The sequence below is a fragment of the Exophiala viscosa genome, assembly GCF_022695815.1.
Source record: "Exophiala viscosa unplaced genomic scaffold EDD37scaffold_7, whole genome shotgun sequence".
NCBI lineage: Eukaryota > Fungi > Ascomycota > Eurotiomycetes > Chaetothyriales > Herpotrichiellaceae > Exophiala > Exophiala viscosa.
In genome coordinates, this window is record NW_026944359.1 from 62,523 (window position 1) to 78,968 (window position 16,446).

A 16,446-nucleotide genomic window follows, 5' to 3' on the forward strand; every position below is an offset into this window, starting at 1 on the left:
CATAAGCCTTGCTTGCTGTGTCTTACATCCTGTGCGCTCTAAAGACTATTTACCCAAAGCGGTCGAGCATATCAACTTGCATTCAACTCTTGCAACATCTCTCTCACTTCGGCTAGATCTCCAGGTCTCTCGCTGTAGATGGCTGCAATCAAGGCGCCGTCGATGTTGGGAAACTCTTTTTCTAGTTGTGCTTGTGTTCTGTCGTTCTCACTTTGTGGCGCGCTCGCCTCGTACTGCTGCATGTGCTCGATCTGCTCGGCGCGATCACCTTGACCTTCTAACATCTGGTCCGTGTCGGACTGTCGTCCCGGTGCCTGGCGAGGTGGAAGTGAAGGTGCTTGCTGTCCTTGCTGCCCCTGCTGCCCCTGCTGCCACGGGTTCTCGCTCGATCGGCCGGGAGGAGGATGCGACGGCGCCTCATATTGTGAGGAGTCCGGATTTGACTGGTAATATGACTGTGCAGTGCTGGAATTTTGATTCGTGTCGCTGGCTCGTGGGGGATCCTCGCTCCAAGGATTTTGGCTTGCAGCGTCTTCCCAAGGGTTGTTTGAAGTCATGGTTCGCTTAGTAGGGAGTCCGGAATGAGAGGATTGAGAGAGCTGCGCGGGGAGGAGTTTTTGAACACGTCCGACTCTACCGTCCGTGAGTTTGACCTTGATGCCTCGAGGGTGGTTGCCGCGAGTGAGGAGCTGGGAGACTGTGCCTTGAACCTGTCGGCCGGTTCTTTGGTCTGCTTTCAGCACTATCGAAACTGCGAGACCGGGCTTGACGTGAGAGTATTGGGTGACTGGCATCGATTGCGAGAAGGATAGATGCTTGAAGGAACGAGGTATTGGTGGTGGCATTTATGATGTCGTGGGCGCAGGCTGCACAATTTCAAGGATGAGCATGGCGTCGAGACTTTGTTCACGTGGATGACGTAATTGCGGCAACGCGGTCACCAGCCGTTTAAAGGGAAGAGCCCCGAGCTCCAGGCCTCGCAGGGTACGCCTGTAATTACACCTATGCTGGTACTTATGATGGGCAGGGGTCGTCAATCTACATCAATGACTGTTTCGTAGACAGCCAGAGTATTCCTGTAGGTGCTAGATACAGCCTCGAGATCACAATTTAGCACCACGGTCGTTCATGAACCACTATGACATCCTGGGCATCCAGCCTGGAATAGCCAAGTATGGGGAGCCTCGGCTTACCAGCGAGCACCTGAACATCGTCCTCCCTCATGCCGACAGCCGCGAACAGAGCACATAACCATACGAATAGCTAATATACACTCTTCTGATGTGACCAAGTATCCTATCATTTATGACAGTCGTTGACCGACCATTCGGCTCGGCATGGCGCATAGCAAGAAAGGGGCGGCAGAGAGCCTCGATTTCGAGAGCCATATTGAGCTGAAGCAGCTGGGTCCAGTAAGTCCCATCAGGTGGAAAGCCGTCAACACTACGACCTCGGAACCTGAGTACTGAAAAGTCGCAGGATGCATTCGCTAATGTCCATCAACCATGGCTCTTTCAGATCACAGGCACAGTGCCAGGGCCGTTGATGATGGCCGAGGCTGCCTTTGCTGCCTATAAAACTGTCCCCGAGGGATTCAAGTTGGACTCCCTACAAACGTCTTTCATGCTGGCACCAAATGGGACACGACCGATGGTCTACAAGGTTCAGCGGCTCAGCCAAGGACGACGATTCGCGGTGCGCCTCGTGACTCTCGAGCAGGATGGCAAGCCATGTGTGACGGTAACAATAAGTTTTGTCAGTGGAGCAAGCTGGACAGGTCGAGCAATGGAGCATTCGGAATCGAGGAACACTCACAAAGTTATCGATGAGATTACTCTCGATGATTTTGAGCCGACCCGTACACATTTGGGTCCGTTCATGAAGTTTGAGAGGCTTCCACATGTTCACCAAGGTCAGATGCCATCCTGACAAGTTTTGAAAGACTGCTAATTCCTTCTAGGACCGCAAAACCCCAGCACAAGTATTGCACCAGTTGTCGCGAAGGTCAGTCCGAACATCACGGCGCCTGAGGGTTCGCCAGCTCACCTGCTGGGTATCATATATCTTTCTGATTATCATGTAATGGACTGTCCACTTGTGCTACACAAGGTGACAACCGGAGAGTCCGCCATTGGCGACCATACGAGAGCAAAGCGACCCAATGAAATGAAGATCATGACCAGTCTCAACCATGTCGTCCACTTTCACGCCCATGAAGGGTTTAGGGCTGATGAGAACGTTTATATCGAGGCGACTACACCCTGGGCGAAGGACGGAAGGGCTATGATTCATTCTAAGATCTTCAGTCACCGAGGCTTATTGATTGCTACTTGCGTTCAAGAGGTAAGTGCACGACGAGCCGACAAGAGTTGGTTCTCCAATTTGCTGACCACGCGGACAGGCATTTTACGTCTTCAAGGACAGCGCGAAGCTTTGACTTTGCCGATGCATCTGTACAGCGCTATATGGTGTACATGTCCAAGATACACCAGCTCATACTGTGAGCATCAAAGCCGGATGATGAATACTATTAGTGGCCAAACGCCGTACCGTCCTGGGGGTGAGAGTAAAGTCGAGTGCAAAACGCCCGGAAAAGTACTCCGCCGTATAATATACGCCTTCCGTCTACGGGAAATCTTAGAGCCCCATACAAGCAACTTGTCTTTCACTTCATGTGAAAAGTGTGAAGATAGTCTCTTGTACCAACATGTCTAAGTTCGACATCTTATAACAGTTTCTGCAAGAGTCTTTCGGTGCCTTTACTTAAGGAGTCCGAGTCGCTCTTTGCTCAAGATGCATTAGGTGACGTATATGTAACAGATCCTGCCGGCCTCCCAGGTGCCTTGTCGATCTCAAAGATGTCCGAATCATTGAAGGTCATCGCATTGATATCTGGGGGCAAGGATTCTCTCTTTTCCGTCCTTCACTGCTTCAAGAATGGCCACAAAGTCGTCGCGCTAGCCAATTTGCATCCCCCACGAGGACACGCGCACGACATCAGCACCTCCCACAGCGACGGGACTGAACATGAGCGCGAGGGCGAAGATCTCAACAGCTTCATGTACCAGACTGTTGGCCACTCTGTGATCCCTCTCTACTCTGAATGTCTTGGAATCCCACTATACCGAAAAGAAATCACGGGCTCAGCAATCCAAACAGGTCGATATTACGATGCGAGCAGCGTCGATGGATCAGTGGATGAGACTGAAGACTTGATTCCGCTGCTGCAGGAGGCTCTAAGAGAGCATCCTAAAGCTAATGCTATATGCTCAGGCGCAATTTTGTCAACCTACCAGCGCACAAGGGTCGAGTCAGTAGCTGTGCGACTCGGCCTCGTACCACTCTCTTACCTGTGGCATTATCCTGCTCTGCCTCCGCCGCCTGACCGTGCCGACTCCCTGACAGGGCTGCTAGAGGACATGCACCATGCTGGATGCGATGCCAGGATCATCAAGGTTGCAAGTGGCGGCATCAAAGAAAATCTCCTGTGGACTAATGTTGCCGATCCGAGAACACAGTCAAGGCTGCTAACAGGCCTCCGGCCTTTCTATCAAGACAACGAGTTCTGGTTACGGGCTGCTGTCGTTGGAGAAGGCGGAGAGTATGAGTCTTTGGCAATCAATGGGCCACCGGATATTTGGAGGAAGAGAATTGAATTGTCGCCGGACGACGATTCTACATTTTCCGGCGAGGGAGGCGTCAGCTATCTCCGTCTTGGAAAAGCGAAGACTGTCGAGAATGGGACAACGGGAGAGTCGAGTGGCTTGTCCTCCGTGCGGATGCCCGGAGTCTATGACCCCCAATTCGATACCGTTCTCGAATTACTGCAAACTTCAAACATAATTTGTTCACCCGACGACGACAACTCGCGTGCCGGTCATAGTGGCAATTCGAGTGCAGCCCAGAAAGAGACCCCGAGTGCGGCCCAAAACAACGACGACTTGAGTGCGGCACATAATACCTACCCGAAGGGTGACTTGCCAATGGATCATGGCTCCCATCTGTTTTCGCAGGATTCCATATATTCTGCATATACTCTGACGTCCACACATCTGAGCATTTTCAATATGACGGCAATGAACAAAAGCAGTCCTGCCGGGTCCACGGTGGCTGCTGAGCAGATGAGACAGATTTCTCTGGATCTCAACTCCGCCTTTCAGTCAATATCAGAGTCTCACCACCTCGATACGGAACTAAGCACCTCAAACATCGTGGCTTCAACCCTCTTGCTCAAGGACATCTCGAATTTTGCCTCGGTCAACTCAGTATATTCCGCACTGTTCCGACCTGGCGAGCCAAATCCACCAGCTCGCGTGACGCTTGCTTGCGGGCTTCCTGATGATGTTGAAGTAAGTTTGAGCATTATATTGGACCTTGGACCTCGAAGCGCTCGGCGTGGACTGCATGTTCAAAGCCGTAGCTACTGGGCACCGGCCAACATTGGGCCTTACAGCCAGGCCATATGTGTGCCGATACAGAGAGGTGAAGATGTCGACCTCAACGTCCATGATGCAGGTTTGCTGGAGACCGTCCATATGGCGGGTCAAATACCTCTGGTACCTCACACCATGCAACTTCCGGTTGTGGTATCAGCACGAGCCTTCTTGAGAGCAGCGGTGATAAGCCTTCAGCATCTGTGGCGGATAGGACAAGAAAGAGAGGTCGACATTTGGCCCTGGGGCGTCGCGTTTCTCAAGCAGCACCCTGCTATCTCGGGCCGCGCATCAACAGCAGCACAGGTCTGGGAGGAAGCTCATCGCACAGGCACAAGGCCTAGGAAAGGTTTACCAGAAGAAGATGACGACCATGAGGAGAGTCTGGACGCATGGGACATGCGCTACAATCGATTTGCAAACACCTCGTCCATGCAGACTGTCACAGTTGGCGAACACCTTCATGTCCTTCCCAATAAAAGTCTCTTTGAAGATGACATTAACGCCTCGCCAACGATTCCGCCGTTCATTGCAGCAGAGGTTGTTTCTCTGCCGAAGGATGCTTCCATTGAGTGGTGGAGCTTAGGTATCGCACACCTGATGAGGATGCATGCCTCAGCACTGGGAGCAATCACCGACCGGAAGGATTTTAATTGGGGTTCAGTCTTCAAATTGACCGTTCCCTCGAGTGCTGATGATGCATCCCCAAAATCCTATGTCCACTTAGTGACAGTGTTTGTAAAGAAGTCTTCGACATCAGAATTGGTTCGCAGTGCCACAACTGCCGAGCATGACCTTTGCGACTTCCTTTTACAGACAAAAGGCTCGAGAAACTCTGCATCAACATCGGCAAACACCCCGCTGGCAATCGTCCACGGGACGGCGTATCTATCGACACCTGGCCAGACTGAGTGGTGCAGGATTTCCAGGCACAGTCTTTTCGCCAAGTTGACAGTCATTCCCTGCAAGTCAGTGTACGGCCAGTCCGACTTCTCCACCACGATCAACGACAGCACTGAGGCGGCGCAAAGCGGCGGTGGTTCTGACGCTTCTGGACAGAAGCATACGCACGCCACCTTTGGCAGTAAACACGCTGCGGGATGTCAACCTCTTGCTTTGGCTATGACCATGCGTATCGACTCAATCGCGACCAGCTAGGTCTAGCTTAGACCTTTCTGACCGAACAGGTTTTGGCACGTTGTCAAAAGATAAACCAGCCATCCAGATGCACTGACGCAGCGCCTCCCCACCCATCACTTGACGGGTGGGCTTCACCTTGGTACGCGTAGTGGGCACAGACATCCGAACAAGCTCGAAGACCCTGCTCGATCCGAGGTTTAACCCCACAAAAACGCGAGAGTCCAACGATATCCACAACTGGCTGTGGATCTCCATGTTGTGGAAAGAGAGTTTTCATGGCGTCTACACACATCGCGTCGACACGCGTTGTGCTTCTCTTTGGGATGTGCAAGCCTATCTTTTGACAGGTTGCGCCATGATGCCACTGATAAACGACCAACGGCCGAACGATAGGCGAGCTCGGCATGGCTCTTGGTGGGCTCTTCCGCCTTTTCTGCTCAGTGGTCCAGGACCAACGTCATTCATGCCCTGCAGACATCATTGCAGTCACCAGTACTTCCCCGCTGCAGGAAGACTTCATAACTTGCATATGACAAAACAGAGAATGGCGTTGACAAAGCCCTGGTCTTGGAAAGTCGGAAATTGGTCTGACTGTTTCTTCCACCTGATGAACTTACCTGATCCTTGAGTCGATCACCGTTTTTGCGTCATGAGAGTGTGTCGACGCTCTACGAGAATGGTGTTTTTGTCGTGTGGATTTTCGGGTCGCCCATGTTGGCCGTCAACACCATAAGCCAATGGACTTTGGGGACCGTGACATGGCTTTCTGCACGGACGTAAAGCCTTTCACTCACTCCACCATCTGCCCTCAACACACTGACCTCTTACTACGCCTGGCCGCAGAGGTGAAGACACGTCTCTCTCTCGTGCCTGACAGCCTCGAGAGAGATTCGAGGGTCATGTCAAAACGTCCTGACCTTCATGCTCTTCTGCAGCACCTGACATACCAACCCTCTCTCTCATGACTTTTACAATCTTCCCGTTTGGTCAAGCACAACAAAACGCGTCGTCTTGAACGCGTTCGAGAGAGAATTTTTACACCTGCAGCGGTAAACAAGTTGGCCGGGAAGGGTTCTTACTCCACATACGGACAGGGTCAGCAGAGTTCTCGAGCCTCTTCCCACTTGACATAATCGGAATGGAGATGATATCCAGAACTGCACGACTGCACGAGTACTTTGCAGACCACATGAAGGTACATCTCGCTGATGGCCAATGCCGACCTTTGAAGCCGGGTCACAATAGACGGCATCTCACCACACTTATGGTGCTGCTCCGATCATGCTCTGTGCTCCCAATCTGACCACCGGTTTGGCGTTTGCGAACGCTGATACTTCTTAGCCACAGCATGGCACCCTCGGATGGAGAATCCCACGCTTAATGCTCCCTCTCGCTGGCCCTCACCATGTTGATGTCATCATCGTTGTGGCATCTTCCAACGTTCATGGGGCCGCATGTCCATGGCGCCTGCTATGACCCAATGCAGACCACTGCTTTCGTCGTCCGTAAGAGATGGTGACCAAGATATCCCCTCCTTCAGGGACTATTGTACTCATGCACAGCAAGAGCAATACCACATAAAACCGAGTTTCTTGCCAAAGCAGACAAGCCCTGCAATGCACCAGAAACCTGTTTCCCATCGTATCAATTGCAACATAACGTAACACGACCCATCCCTACCGAGTTGACCTCCGGCAATAGCAATAGCAAGCATCAACCCATCTGAAATGATATTCACCTCATCAGAAAGCCGTAAGGTAGCCACAGCCGTACTCGTAGATGGTTACGTGAACTCCATCCTCGTATGTTCCGCTCGCGGCTGTCATCTTCACGGCCGAGCCACATGCCTACCACTACCCAGTATCCCTACCTATGCACGCGACGATTCTTACTCTGGTGGCTGTGAATCATGCCTCCGTACCTGCATATGAGCAAACCCGCAAAAACCACATTTACATACACAGTAAGTCAATAACACCGAGCACTAAGCTCGTCGTGCCTTGGAATCCTTTCCCAGGCTAGTGTTTGTTGAAAGCTTCCAAGGTTTTCCTTTTCACTTTTTCCCCTGAGACAGTGAGAAGCCCCGCGGTCGGCCTAACCGACCGCCGCCAGCAGGGCCTGCCGCGAAACCCTACCGCACTAACTTAATGGTACTCCCACAGTAGCCTCGTTTCATGTTTCTCCTCTGTCGCGCGCGTGTCTTTCCGGGCCCTGGGGCCAAACCCTCACAAAAACTACGGTAACGTTACTGTAGTTATTCGCTCTAAACCTTCTACGATAGTACGACCCGGGTCATCGCGGCGCGCGCCCAGAAGAAAACGCGAAACAGGCCAGAAGCCCAACAGGCCACGCGAGCCGCCAGAACACAACCAGAACAACAGGGCCCAAAAAAATTCTCACACTTTGTAGACAGGCAGCCACAGCCATGGCGTTGGAATCTGCAAGTCTCGGTCCCAGAAAATTCCAAGGTCCAGTGGACATCAAGAAATGGTTTTCCCCAGGCGCCAGAACGCCTATCGATGCCCCTATCGATGATCGACCCTCTAGGCTCCCTAGGCTATCAACTTATCACGGCACCTAATCGTTGTCGATAAAAGATAACCCAAAGCTCCAGTCGGTACCCTCTGGGCCTCTGGCCTTCACGTAAAGAAGGAGCATCGCGTCCGCCAGATGTCTCTTCACGTACAGCAGCCCAGCAGCACTCGTCGTGACGTGATGTGACGTTTCGACCATACAACAAGTCTCCATAGATGGACGCTCTTCATAAAACTCATCGTAGATACTGTAGGAAGCAAGAAGACTCTTTATATGCAAGCAACTCAATTCGATTGTAGACTTCTAATAGTACAGTTGGGGTTTGTTAATTTACATACAGAGCCAAAACTTGCTGTGTAGAAACCTTGGAAGGCAATGCTGTGCCGGTGTAGTACAATCTTTCTCATCTCCTGCCTCCATCTCTCGAGACAGACACGAAGAAAAAAAGGCTTGAGAAGCACTGACAAGAGAAATAAAAAGTGTAAACTGAAAAAAGACCCAGCTCAGCTCAATGTTCACAATTGTCTCTCTCGGTTCGCGCAGTCTTTGTCTCTCCCGCCATAAAGGAAAAAGAGCCCGTAGAATACATGGTTGGTGGAAGGGGTTGAAAACGCGTTCTAAACGCACTTTTCCTCAATACGCATACACAGTCTTGAAAGCCCCTAACGCTGCTCCTCGCAGAGACAGACGAGAGCGGGTCATTCCCTGGTTCCCTTCGAAGCGGTTCTCGGTAAAAACATCATAAGGATCATTCCGTCGTACTTGCTTGGTTTGTGTGGTGTTGTTATCATGATCTTTTGTTCGTCAAATCAAATCTGGTGGTATTTACAGGGATTCGTCTCGCTTTCTCTTCTTAAGAGCACGTTTGCTCTCTCCAGATGATGAAGACTCCGAGCCACTGCTGCTAGATGAGGTGGCAAGGGCGGCACGTTGGGCAGCTTCGTAGAGAACATGACCCATCTCTTCATCATAAGGTTGATGAGGTTGGAGCTCGCCATTCTCTAGGACGCCCATCACAATAGAGCCGCTGCCATGGGTACGGGCGTGTTGGGCAAGGTTGTCAGAGCGAGAGAATTTCTTGCCGCACTCGTTGCACTCGAATGGCTTGTCGTGGGTGTGGAGAGAGCGGTAGTGACGCTTCAGGTGCTCCTGGCGGCGGAAGCGACGCGAGCACAATGTGCAGACGAAGGTCTTGGAAGGATCTTCGGTCAGAGACTGCTTGCGGCCTCGGCGGTTGGCATGGGCTGATTGTGAAGAGCCATCAACATTGCCCGAGGCGTTGTTGTCATCTGCGGAGCTTGGCTGGGCGTGAGAGGTGGTGGGAGAGGTGGTCTGGCCATCAGTGTGGCTGTGAATGTGACCATCAGCCTGCTGGAAGTCGAAGTCACTTTCCTCGGAACCGTTGCGCTGGTTCATCTTGCGTTGAGTTTTCTTGTTTCCGCAGCAGGAGCCAGAGTCGGAGAAGGAAGAGGCAGGAGGCGAAGGCAGGCCGGCGTGGGCAGCGAGTTCCTCCTCATCAAAACTGCCGAAGCTGTGTACGCTGAGGAAGTCCTCCTCTTCACCAACAATGGACAACTTCTGTCTCTTGTCACCGCTGTAGGCGATCTCGGGGTCGGTGAAGTTCACGAAGCTGAACTCGTCTTCAGAGTCAAGCTCAGTGCAGAAGGATGACTCGAAGGAAGGGTTCTCGGACAGACTGAATGGGTCGGCCGTATCATGCTCAGGAGTGATTGGGAACGCGTTGGCGAGAGCGAATTTGTGCTCGTCGTCCTCGGCGGACAAGGTGGGCAGAGGCGGGAAGCTCTGAGCGGGAGCCGACAGGACAGCCTCGAAAGTGGTCGAGGACAATTCGCGCAAGTTGACAAATTCAGCGACGGGATATGCAGAAGTTGGCGAGACTTGAGATTGAGGCGTTGCAGGGGCCAAAGAAGGCGAGGTGCAGCCACTGGAAAAGGAGTTGCTGGGCAAGAGCTTGGCATCACCAGGATGCGGGAAAATGTGCACTTCTATTCACCCTCCATTAGCATTCACTTTGCTTTCAACTCCACTTTTGGAATGATACTCACGTCCGTTCTCCGACCAGTCATCCAAGTATGGCAGAGGCTGGAACTCCTCTTTGGATGGTTCAATGGGCAGGTTGAAGTACCCTCCAGCGTGCACCGGTGTGTGGTTGACGCTGCTGGCTAGTGGGCTGCTGGCGGTGCTTGGGCAAGCCGAAAGGCATGGAGTTGGAGGTGAAGAGTGCCTGCTCTCAAGGTAGTGTCCATGCTCCATATGGCCTTGGCTGTCGAGATACATCTTGTGCATCGGCATAGCCAGCGTCAGAGGTGGTGATGGTCGGGCATGGTGAACCATCTGCTGTGGCATAAAGTGGCCCCGAACAAAGTGGGCGTGCGCGTGAGGGGGTGCTTGCCAGTACTGAGGAGCCATGTAGTGGTGAGGATATCCAGCCATGGGGCTGTACATAGGTTGCTCACTCGGCATGGGAGTGAACACAGCGTTATGCCGTGCCTCCGTGTCTGGACGATATTGGTAGAATTGAATCTGTTGAGCAGCCATTGGGTATGGGGTTTCCATTTCGGATGACTGTCGTTGTTTCTTGTGTTTAACGTTCTTTCTTACCCCCTTCTGTTGCTAACAGTAGCTTTCAAGAGGTCGTCGATATGGTGGCAAGTTGCTTGCTTGTAGTACAAAATCGGTACAAATGGAAATCTTGTCCAAGGAATGGCAGTAGTCGTCTCAGATACGTCGTTCAATTTCCTTCCGTAGCTAGCTGTACATATAGATTGCAGATGTTATATGCTGGTAGCCGCAGAGCAAAGAGAGCGATGTCGTCTGGCGGGAGGTAGATAGGGACAATTATGATACAATGTTGGCACAGGCTTTGGAAAGAAGGACTGGATGATTTGTTCACTCAATAGTACAGTAGGTGTTGTACAGGTTGATTGAACAAGATCCGGGACGAGCCTGGTCACAACGAGAGATATAACAAAGGTAAAAGAAAGTGTAGATCGCGGGGATCAATGAGCGACTGCCTCGATATGAGAAACGAAAAGAAAAGGATAAGAGCTGGGTGCAAGGACGAGCCATAAAGAAGATCGCTAAGTGCCCTGAGAGTCTGCGAGGCCGGTCGCCAACCAGTCACTTGGGCCACCTCTCGATGGGGAGTGGGTAGTGGTTGCAGGAACGGGCGCTGCATTCGGGACCGTCGTCGCGGTCCATGCAGGACCCATGAAGGATGGTGGGCCTGTTGGTCTCACCACCACCCCAGTCCGTCTCAAAGACTATCACCCACTAACACCGGCCCACCCAGGCCAGCCGCAGCTCCTAGAGCAGCGTGCCTGGTGCCTGTCCAGGTACTCGTGTTAGCGTCTGGCAGTTCTGGGCTGTGCTGGGTGACGCTGTTGAGTCCTGTCACGCAGCACTGATATGCATGGGAAATTGCACAAGACTCTTGCTCGACCACACCCTCCTCTCTGTCAAGATATGACTGCCGATGACGCATGGTGGACTAGGACCATCGGTTGGCCTGGCTGAACGAGACTTTTTATGACGATGGTCTTTTCTATCGCGAGGCCCAAGAAGAAAATCAGCATCCTGTGAGAGTGCAATTCGGCTCTGATCAACGACGTCGTATTCTTCATTGGTTGAGCAGCAATGAATCCGTCACAAAAACGCGCTTGCATCAGCAATTGGATGGGTCAGCAGAATTTTATAGATATGGTACAAGTATATAGGATCCTTGGCTTAGCAGCTGTTATACAGTCGGCTCATGACTTTCTTTGGTCGACCAAACAGCAGCCATAAAGTATCGTCCTCCATCCACCGCCAACCAGGTGGAAGAAGCTGGAGTGGAAGGTTGATTTGTGTGTTATCAGTCGACGTGTCAAGAGTGCATCGTCAACTGTACCCATTCGATTCGGAATGGTAAGTGATGGCTTTGATAGGTTCTGTCGTTCACCAACGCCAAAATCGATGCTCGAATCAGTGACCTGGAATACATTTGGCGTGTTGTGCATATCGAGAAAGTCTGTGATGCCACCGTTCACGCGCGATCGATGTCAATGACTGGGCGAGTCGCCTGGGCGTCCAACGCCAATCAGGAGCGTGACGTGGGAGGAGAGGGCCGTGATAAGCTACTCCCATCGGTCCGCAAAGCGAATCGCTGCTGGTCCTATTCTTGGGACTCGGCCACGTTGGTGGCCATGTTCAACATTATTGCTATTCAACCCATGTTTGATTCCCTGCACAGGTCAGCTGGACGCCTCTCATACTATATTGAACGTTGATATGGGCCGAACATTGGTTGGAATTGAATGCAATGGTTGTTTGTGTGAGGATCTGCAGCACGGAAGGATTCGTGACTAGGTTGGCCTTGACGCCACCAAAACAAGTCAATGCGTGAAGAACTGACAGTGATGGCCATCAACTCGCTCAGACATTTGTCCGTACAAAAATCGGGTTCGGATACGGTGGCAAGAATATCACGTCGGCTCGAGGTGAGAGGCAGAGTTTGAAGGTCGTGCAGACTGGCGTACGTGTCTCAGACTCTACCGTAGCCACTGCCGTACCTAGATATGCAGCAGTCGCAAGCTCCGTGCCCGCAAACAGCGTGCTCGGTGCTCACTCACCACTCACCAACACGCCGTGGCGAAGACCGGTCCGCGTCAAAGAGGGCTGGAGCTGCCACCACCACACTTTTCGCGCGTCCTCAACAACAGCTAACTTATCGCTTGACGCGACTCAAAAATGTTTGCTTTTTAGCCTTCCTTCGCCTTTTACTGCTCTCTGTCCCGTGTTACTCGTGTTCAGTGGGCCAATGCTTACGTCGGTCTCGACGAGCATATGCACTGACTGCAGTCATCTCCAGTCACGCATATCTTAGCGGGTTTAGAGGCTTTCAGGATCAGTGGTATCTTCGCTTCGAGTGGCCGACATGTCGTTAGTATTGCGAAATATGGTTCTCAAGGAATCAATACGCTCTCACGGTGCAGCAGTCTTCGTCTGTAGATGGCAAAAACTTGCTTTTCCCCGCCAATTGCCGCGATGCAGCACAGGTGATCGTGTGTTTCATGCTTGTACAAAAGGATCCAGCAAACCTGTCCTTGGCTTCTCGTAGGCTCGATCGTGATTTTGAGGTTTTGAAAAGGCGGGTCAGAAGACTGGTCTGGTCATAAAATCTGGGCGACGTGTGAATCCATTGCCTAGCACATCCCCGTCTTCCGTAGCATCAATTAAGTCATCGACCCGCCAACTTCTGGGAGGGCATCTTCAACCTGGTGAGTTAACTTGTGCTCATCAGGGTCAGGTCCCGAACCCAGAGATTCCCTAGCAGGCCTTGAATTTGCGTAGGACCCTGGGCTCTCTTCGAGGGTAGTGGGGTCCCTCATGTTCCTCCCATATCGATAGGCACCTCTTAGGTCCGATCATGGCGTGAGCATAACCAGCTGCCCTTGAACTTGGGCCATAACAAATTGCTTCGAAAACGTCGTTACGCTCTTCCTTATGGTGAGGCCATAACAAAATTTCCAGCCAATAGTGCGTAATCCTACCGGGCATATATTTTAACGTGTGATATTGTATGGTAATTCCTGCAATTTGTGGAGTTGAAATCACCCCCCTCGACCAGGACTGATACTGTATGTCGCTCACATGCAAAATCCTCTAGTGATGTCGGCCTGCATGCAGTTACCTCGTACGTACCTGCATTGTCTAGCGAGAAGGATGCGCTGGAGCCCAAAGATAGCGTTTGCTCGCATGTGGGCAGCTCGACGCGCACAAGTGACCGAAGAGGCTAATCAAGCGCTCCATAGCATGGACAGACCAGCATGCACTACTTGTCTTTGACCTGATCAAAATAATGGCGTGATATCATTGATGCTCATCAAATGTTGGTTGGCGAAATGACACCATGCGAGTTCTTCCTTCTGCCGAAGGGTCCATGATTTGTGAAATGTCCCAAAATCACACTTTGGGGCCGCTAGGCATCGCGTCGCCAGGTACCCGAGCATCCCAAGCGCCCCAACGCACCAAACTGTCTTCCGTCCGCGTCCCGCCGATCCACTAAGCAAGAGATGGGGCTTATCCCCTGCCAGTCCCTTGAGCCCACCACTCGAGCCCCGTCAGAGACGCCATCTTGCCCTGGTACGGGTCTTGTGGTTAGTGTTCCCGTCGTGCCAAGCTTACGGCGTGAGCCTAATCAGAGTAGCGCGTTTCCAGAAGGCCGTTGCTGATTCGGTACAGCAGAAAGTATCCTTGCACTATATTTTAGACCTGGTCGAAAGCGTGGCAATTCTGCGCCCATCCTCTGCCCGAAAAGCTCTGAGAACGCCGCCAGAAGCACAGTGGAGGGTCCACCACCCAACCTCATCCAGCAGGACCCTAACGCAGGAACAAAGTGGTGCTTCTGTATGCGACCTTCTCACTGGAGCAGAATGCGGCCAGAAGGTATCGATCGACCTGCCCAAGATATTCTAGACCAATTAGACTCGTGAGTTAATGCAGGTACGAAAAGTCTTCTTTGCCTTGCTCGCCCATCAGCATCGATCTTTTTTCTCTCGTCATTGCCGAAACCTGCAGCTTGTGTTTCATGTTCGAGGCGATCTGGAAACCAACGTGCCCATCACCTATAATGTCTTTTTTTCAAGCTCGCTGTCCATTCTTTGCGAGGTTTCAAGTTCCTGTAGCAGTCTCGAATGTAACGTTTGCATATCCACGTTCGTCTTGTTGCTTTTGAGGTACTATCACCTTCCCACCCGGCCCAAGCTCGATCGACTTAACCGACCTCTAGCTGCACTGATAGTGGCTTAGACATCTTTCACAAGTGATGCCAACAGTCGGACAGACAGGCAAGTTGCTCCTCACTAACCACCTTTAGCCCTTCCATGGGGAATGCTCTCGAGTTTCTGTGACGAGGGATTTCGCATTGCATTGTGAGTGGTGGAAGCAACAGAGACTTCATGCGGAGGGAAGGGAGTAGCGCTTCCGGGGAAATTGGATGTCCACTCCTTCTATCTGCTTATCGCGTCTGGCAGCGGGATGAGCATTTGGCGCGTCGTCCTTGTCGTTTTGGGTCAACGGCAGTGTCCTCAAATCGAGAGTTCTCTCACCGGCTAATTGCTCTTCGAATAGCATAGTATGATCGTGCTGAATAGCCTTTGGTGGCTGTTATAATTTTCCGCTTCTCGCCTTTTTAGAGGAAAATCATTGCTGACCTTCCTGTGCGAACTCACCATTCCGACAGTAGAAAACCATGCCAGAGACATTTCAGGAGATTATGTGATTCACTAGCACATCATCCATACCTCATCCCCGTCTGCCGCATGGTACACAGTACAGATAGGTAGAGTCAAAAGTAAGAGAGTGTTGCGCAAAGAATCCGACTTCCCTTTTGGGCAAGATGTGCATTTCGGGAGATGCACTTGTCATGTCCCCTTGGGGCCCTTTGACCTTGGGAAGAAAGTTGCCAAAACGTGCAAGATCGACTCGGAGCATAGCGCTTTACTAGGGCAGGTGCCAAACTTACCTCTTTTCTTCTGGGAAGGAGGAGACCTTTACGTACTTCAGGCTGTTGTTGTCTAGATCTAGTAGAACACAACCTCTCCCAGCCACCACGGGACACGGAACACGCGAGCATGGTTCATCAATGAATCACAAAGCAAGGTCAAATCGGCCTGGCAAATCACTGATCTCGCTGTCGAGCTGGATACACGAAGACTCAGAATGTTCGATTTGGCTGCTCTTCGCTCTCTGGTCCAGGCAAGTGACGGACTTTGACGTTTGACAAGTCGAGCAGCAATGCAGATCCTGATAACAGCGCTGGACTCTCGCGATTGTGTACCGTCAATCGACAAGATACACCATATCTAGCGATGTTAACACGCCACGTTGAGCTCGAGATCCTCAGAGCTACAGACGAAAATTGCAAAGAGATCATCTGCCCGCACACACTGTTGCTGCGTCTGCGCTTGCGATTCTCGGCCCTCATAATGTTGGCAGCTTCTGCTGGTCATGCATCGCCTTACTCAACGGCTTCTGCGCCCCAGCTGCTTCGAGTCGAGCTTACTGTGACCGGTCTCGCCGACATAGTGAGGGTCCCCACGTGGCGATGATGCAGGAGCAGCGACGCAGCGATTTCAGAAGAAGAGTAGTATCAATATGGCGACGGAAGGACCGCATCGAGACCATGGAAACCGTGTCCCCGATCTGTGCTGTAAAAGCGGCTCCCACCAATGCCATGATCAGTAGTTATACTGAAGGTGGGCGATCGAGAAGAGATTGTGCAGGTCTTGTAGGGCGCATGAGACGGATCTTTGGAGACTCTCAGACCGAGAATAGA

At 51.8% G+C, this 16,446-nt stretch overlaps 4 protein-coding genes across 4 annotated transcripts; 2 read left to right on the forward strand and 2 right to left on the reverse strand.

Moving 5' to 3' along the window:
* Window positions 1-71: 71 nt before the first annotated feature.
* Window positions 72-794, reverse strand: EDD37DRAFT_610154 (uncharacterized protein; the record flags this gene model as incomplete). Its single annotated transcript, XM_062815184.1, has 1 exon — window positions 72-794. One exon carries the CDS (start codon window positions 792-794, stop codon window positions 72-74), a length of 723 nt encoding a protein of 240 aa, XP_062668721.1.
* A 189-nt stretch (window positions 795-983) lies between these two features.
* EDD37DRAFT_444443 (palmitoyl-CoA hydrolase) lies at window positions 984-2,666 on the forward strand. Its single transcript, XM_062812810.1, has 4 exons — window positions 984-1,412; window positions 1,480-1,912; window positions 1,961-2,343; window positions 2,402-2,666. The coding sequence occupies exons 1-4, from the start codon at window positions 1,338-1,340 to the stop codon at window positions 2,435-2,437; spliced, it is 927 nt and encodes a 308-aa protein (XP_062668722.1). The 5' UTR covers window positions 984-1,337; the 3' UTR covers window positions 2,438-2,666.
* EDD37DRAFT_444481 (uncharacterized protein) lies at window positions 2,359-5,708 on the forward strand. The gene has a single exon (XM_062812811.1). The coding sequence runs from the start codon at window positions 2,859-2,861 to the stop codon at window positions 5,589-5,591; it is 2,733 nt and encodes a 910-aa protein (XP_062668723.1). The 5' UTR covers window positions 2,359-2,858; the 3' UTR covers window positions 5,592-5,708.
* Window positions 5,709-8,893: 3,185 nt separating this feature from the next.
* On the reverse strand, window positions 8,894-10,882 carry EDD37DRAFT_444513 (zinc finger protein MSN2/4). Its single transcript, XM_062812813.1, has 2 exons — window positions 10,175-10,882; window positions 8,894-10,114 (listed from the first exon to the last, which is right to left on the reverse strand). Exons 1-2 carry the CDS (start codon window positions 10,683-10,685, stop codon window positions 8,934-8,936), a joined length of 1,692 nt encoding a protein of 563 aa, XP_062668724.1. The 5' UTR covers window positions 10,686-10,882; the 3' UTR covers window positions 8,894-8,933.
* Between the last annotated feature and the right edge of the window lie 5,564 nt (window positions 10,883-16,446).

Coding starts and splice junctions, on each gene's coding strand:
- EDD37DRAFT_444443 (XM_062812810.1), top strand. CDS start 1,338: ATGGCGCATAGCAAGAAAGGGGCGGCAGAGAGCCTCGATTTCGAGAGC. Junction 1,913..1,960: donor GCTTCCACATGTTCACCAAG/GTCAGATGCCAT, acceptor AATTCCTTCTAG/GACCGCAAAACCCCAGCACA. Junction 2,344..2,401: donor TTGCTACTTGCGTTCAAGAG/GTAAGTGCACGA, acceptor CCACGCGGACAG/GCATTTTACGTCTTCAAGGA.
- EDD37DRAFT_444481 (XM_062812811.1), top strand. CDS start 2,859: ATGTCCGAATCATTGAAGGTCATCGCATTGATATCTGGGGGCAAGGAT.
- EDD37DRAFT_444513 (XM_062812813.1), bottom strand. CDS start 10,685: ATGGAAACCCCATACCCAATGGCTGCTCAACAGATTCAATTCTACCAA. Junction 10,115..10,174: donor TGACTGGTCGGAGAACGGAC/GTGAGTATCATT, acceptor GAGGGTGAATAG/AAGTGCACATTTTCCCGCAT.